At 59.1% G+C, this 4,675-nt stretch overlaps 1 protein-coding gene across 1 annotated transcript; it reads right to left on the reverse strand.

Annotated features, from left to right (window-relative positions):
- Positions 1 to 1,668: 1,668 nt before the first annotated feature.
- On the reverse strand, positions 1,669 to 3,018 carry LOC135198240 (basic proline-rich protein-like). The gene is made up of 2 exons (XM_064225812.1): positions 2,123 to 3,018; positions 1,669 to 1,969 (listed from the first exon to the last, which is right to left on the reverse strand). Exons 1-2 carry the CDS (start codon positions 3,016 to 3,018, stop codon positions 1,669 to 1,671), a joined length of 1,197 nt encoding a protein of 398 aa, XP_064081882.1.
- Between the last annotated feature and the right edge of the window lie 1,657 nt (positions 3,019 to 4,675).

A 4,675-nucleotide genomic window follows, 5' to 3' on the forward strand; every position in this document is an offset into this window, starting at 1 on the left:
TTGTTGCTGTGGCTGCCTATTCGCTGGCGAGATTTCTCTCCTGACTGATGATGGAGCTGAACAGCCTAAGGAAAAGGAACTGAACGAGAGAATTGCGGCCTTGCGAGACGCCATCCAGTACCAGAGAGAGCAGCGCGTGCACTTGGACAGGACAATAATTCATCAGCTACAACAGAGGCTCGACTACCAAGAGGAGACGCAGAAGGCGGGCAGAAGGGAAGAACGCGTTCATGAAATCCAGATCACTCGGGAGGTGTTGCAACAGCAGGCCTTGCAAGAGAGGGCCCACTGGCTCGAAGCTGGAACGATAAAGAGAAGAGGGAGAAACAGCAGCTGGAAGACAATATCGTCAAGATGGCCGAAGAAAACCAGCATCTGAAGAACAACGTGATGGAAATTGGTCAGAGGAACGATGCCCTTTATGAGAGGATGAGGGAACTGTCTGGGCAGTCGCCAGACGCAAACTGCCTGCTTGAGGGGCTCGAGAAACTCCTACGACAGAAGGAGAAAGACATGCAGCTAAAGATGGCAGAAGCGGCGCGGATAGCGAGGCTCATCCAGGAACAAAAAGACTCAACCGAAAAGTGGGAATCCGACAGGAAAGAGCTGGAGCTGAGGTTGGAGCGCCTGCAGAAGGACTTGGAGGACCTCTTGGAAGGAAAAGTGTGGACTCCAGTGTGAAGTTGAGAGAGCGAAACTCAAGAGGAACGAGCTCTCATGCCTTCTAGAGGAAGGAAATGGTGGCCTGGAGTCGCTGGAGAAGAAGGCCGGTGTCCAGAGCGAACGGAACGACCAGATGGATGATGAAGTTGGATGGCTGTGAGGAGCGAAGGAGAAAATGGTCTCCGATTTGAAGAACCTCCAGGAGAAATAAAGACGAATGGAGGAGAGCAACTGAAAACTGCAGAAGATTCTGTCGATCTTCAAGAAATGGCGTGATGAAGACTGCACTGGCCTCACTCAGACGGATAAGATGTGGAAATTTTGAGGAGGATGTTTATTGAATGGAAAATTTGATGTTTATTTTGTAATAAGTTTGTTTTGTTAATCCTTGAAGGAAATTGAACTAGAACAGAAATAAATATGTTAAAATGTTTTCTTAGAGTTTTATTGATTCGTGAATGGAAAAGAACAGCGGGGGAATATAGAAAGGGTGAAGAAAATAAGGGGATTCGTGTAGGTGCCGGGAAAAGAAACAGGATTAGGAGAAGCCCCAAGAAAATTGAGAGGATTCAATAGGATGGGTGGAGGTGCCAGGAGAAGAAAGAGAGGATTCAGTAGGATTCGTGGAGTGCAAGGAAAAGAACTACAAGATTCAGAGAATCCCCAGAAGAATTGAGAGGATGCAGTGGCATATTCTGGTTCTAAGGAACAGAATAGCTATTACACTGTTCAGGGACTGGCGGGTGAGGCTCGTCACTGGTCCCGGGACGGGCGGGGGCCGGGCCCACCACTGGTCCAGGGACAGGCGGGCCGGGCCCGCCGAGGGTCCCGGGATGGGCGGGCCAGGGCCCGCCGCGGGTCCCGGGATGGGCGGGCAGGCGTCCGCCACTGGTCCCGGGACGGGCGGGCTGGGCCTGCCACGGGTCCCCGGGACGGGCGGGCAGGCGTCCACCACTGGTCCCGGGACAGGCGGGCCGGGCCCGCTGCGGGTTCCGGGACGGGCGGTCAGGCGTCCGCCACTGGTTCCAGGAAGGGCGGGCCGCCCGGCCTGCCGCGGGTCCTGGGACGGGCGGGCAGGCGTCTGCCACTGGTCCCGGGACGGCCAAGACGGGCCGGCCGGGCCCGGGGGCCCGCCGCGGATCCCGAACGGGCAGTCCACGGCGTCCGCCACTGGGGGTCCCGGGAATTTGCGGGCCGGGCCACTGCGGGTCCCGGGAGGGGTGGGCAGGCTTCCGCCACTGGTCCCGGGACGGCCGGGCCCGCCGCGGGTCCTGGGTCGGGCGGGCAGGCGTCCGCCACTGGTCCCCTGGATGGGCGGGCCGGGCCAGCCGCAGGTCCCGGGAAGGGCGGGCAGGCGTCCGTAACTGGTCCCGGGAAGGGCGGGCCGGGCCCGCCGCGGGTCCCGGGACGGGCGGGCAGGCGTCCGCCACTGGTCCCGGGATGGGCGGGCCGGGCCTGCCGCGGGTCCCAGGACGGGCGGGCAGGCGTCCGCCACTGGTCCAGGGACGGGCCTGGCCGGGCCCACACTAGGGCCCCGGGATGGGCGGGCAGGCGCCCGCCACTGGTCCCGGGAGGGCGGGCGGGCCGGGCCGCCGTCGGGTCGGACGGGTAGTCAGGCGTCCGCCACTGGTCCCGGTACGGGCGAGCTGGGTCCGCCGTCGGGTCCCGGGACGGGCGGGCAGTCGTCCGCCACTGGTCCCGGGACGGGTGGGCCGGGCCCACCGCGGGTCCCGGGACAGTCAGGCAGGCGTCCGCCCCTGGTCCCGGGATGGCCGGGCCGGGCCCGCCAGCTGGTCCCCAGGACGGGTGGGCAGGCGTCTGCCACTGGTCCCAGGACGGCGGGCCGGGCCCGCCGCGGGTCCTTGTGACGGGCGGGGAGGCGTCCGCCACTGGTCCCGGGATGGGCAGGCCGGGCCAGCCACAGGTCCGAGACAGGCAGGCAGGCGTCCGCCATGCATCCCAGGATGGGCGGGCCGTGCCTGCCGCGGGTCCCGGGACGGGCGGGCTGGCATCCGCCACGGGTCCCTGGGACGGGCGGGTAGGCGTCCGCCATGGATCCCGGGACGGGCGGTTAGGCCCTTGCCCGCACGGGTCCGGGATGGGCGGGCAGGCGTCCACCACGGGTCCCGGGACGGGCTGGCAGGCATCCGCCACGGCCCGCCATGGGTCCCAGGACGGGGGGCCTTGCCCGCCGTGGTTTCCCTCAGGACTGGAGGGCCGGGCCCGCCATAGGTCCCGAGAAGGGGCGGGCAGGCGTCCGCCACGCATCTCGGGACGGGCGGGCCGGGCCCGCCGCGGGTCCCGGGACGGGCGGGCAGGCATCCGCCTTGCGTCCCAAGACGGGCGGGCAGGCATCCGCCTTGCTTCCCCAAGACGGGCGGGCCGGGCCCGCTGCTGGTCCCGGGACGGGCGGTCAGGCGTCCACCACAGGTGCCGGGACGGACAGGCCAGGCCCGCCGTGGGTCCTGGGACGGGCGGGCCGGCCCCACCGCGGTTCCAGTGCCGGGTTTGGCCAGTTTGTCCGCCACGTGTCACGGGACAGGCGGGCAGTGCTCTCACGTGTCCCGGGACTGGCAGGGCTGGGCTGGCGGTGTTTACCACGTGTCCCGGGACATGCGTACTGTAACCGCCACTTATCCCTGGACGGAGGGCGGTGTCCGCCACGAGTCCCCTGACGGGCGGGGCCGTGCCCGCCGCAGATCCCGGGCAGGGCGGGCAGGCATCCGCCCACGGTTCCCAGGACGGTCGGGCCGGGTCCACTTCGGGTCTCGGGACGGGCGGCTGGCGTCTGCTTGGCCTTCAGGGACCCTTGGCGGGCGGGCCCACCCGTCCCAGGATGCGTGGAGGACTCCGCCTGCCTGTTGTCCGCCCCTCCATGGACACATGGCAGACAACACTTGTCAGTCTCAGGATCCGCGGCGGACACCGCCCACTTGTCCCGGGACCCCGGTGGGCCTGGCCCGCCTGTCCTGGACACATGGCGGACACCGCCGCGGGTCCCGGGATGGGGTTCTTTTCTCTCTGCTAGTTGCATCAAAGGTTCTGGAGGGACATGTGCTCATTTTACTCCTGCAAATGATATGCTTTCCAGAATAATAATCATGCACAGTTATTCCAGAACATCAGAACATGAATTTGATTTGAAAGAAGATTCTTAAAGATACACTTTGCAATTATTATTGCTATTAATTTCTCCATCATGGGATAGGTATCAGTACCAGTCATGTTTAATTATATCTATTTATTTTAAATTACTACTCAGTGATGCTATTTTGATTTTTGATGTTTTGGAGTGTTTAAAGAGATTGTATGAGTGGGCCCTATCAACTCACATATCTTCGTGTTAATTCGTTATCAGTTTAGTTTACACTATGGAAAGAAGTGACGTTCTAAGCTGAATACTTATTTTTACCACATATATAGTAATATAGTAATAATTTGTTCATAACATTAACTAATTATTTATAATTCCATTTTTTTCGTTTTTGTAGAGAAATGTTCATTTGTATTTTTTTCTTAATTATGTAAATTGCAAGATATTAATGACTGTAAAGAAATCATACATATATTCATTATTTTGTTAAATTATAAAAATGTGTTAAATATCAGAAACAGTGTAAGATAATAATTATGATGAAACCTACAATTTTGTACGATATTTTTACTGAAAACCCCATAATTTTGAGGAGCCAGTAAGATAAATCCAACCCGAGAGTGTGGCAACACTGGGCAGGAGGAGCAGCTGCAGCTGCACAAACACATCAGTAACCCGCATACCTTTGATGTAACTACATCGTTCACTTCTGAGCCGGAGTTGTCAAGAACTCTTTATATCTAAGTCCGTTTTTTCTTGTTTATTCATCAAAATGCCAAGGAAGAAGCAGTCAAGAAAGCGTACATTAGCTAGAGAAAAGGTTTTTTTGAAAAAAAAAAGAACTTTAGAAAGGAATAAAGACAAAAGCGAGACCAAAGATGAAGCCATCGTGCAAATTGTCATCACCCCCCTCCCAGG

Source organism: Macrobrachium nipponense, chromosome 22, assembly GCF_015104395.2.
Source record: "Macrobrachium nipponense isolate FS-2020 chromosome 22, ASM1510439v2, whole genome shotgun sequence".
Taxonomy (NCBI): Eukaryota; Metazoa; Arthropoda; class Malacostraca; order Decapoda; family Palaemonidae; genus Macrobrachium; species Macrobrachium nipponense.

Coding starts and splice junctions, on each gene's coding strand:
- LOC135198240 (XM_064225812.1), bottom strand. CDS start 3,018: ATGCCTGCCCGCCCGTCTTGGGACGCAAGGCGGATGCCTGCCCGCCCG. Junction 1,970..2,122: donor CGCCCGTCCTGGGACCCGCG/GCAGGCCCGGCC, acceptor CCGCCCATCCAG/GGGACCAGTGGCGGACGCCT.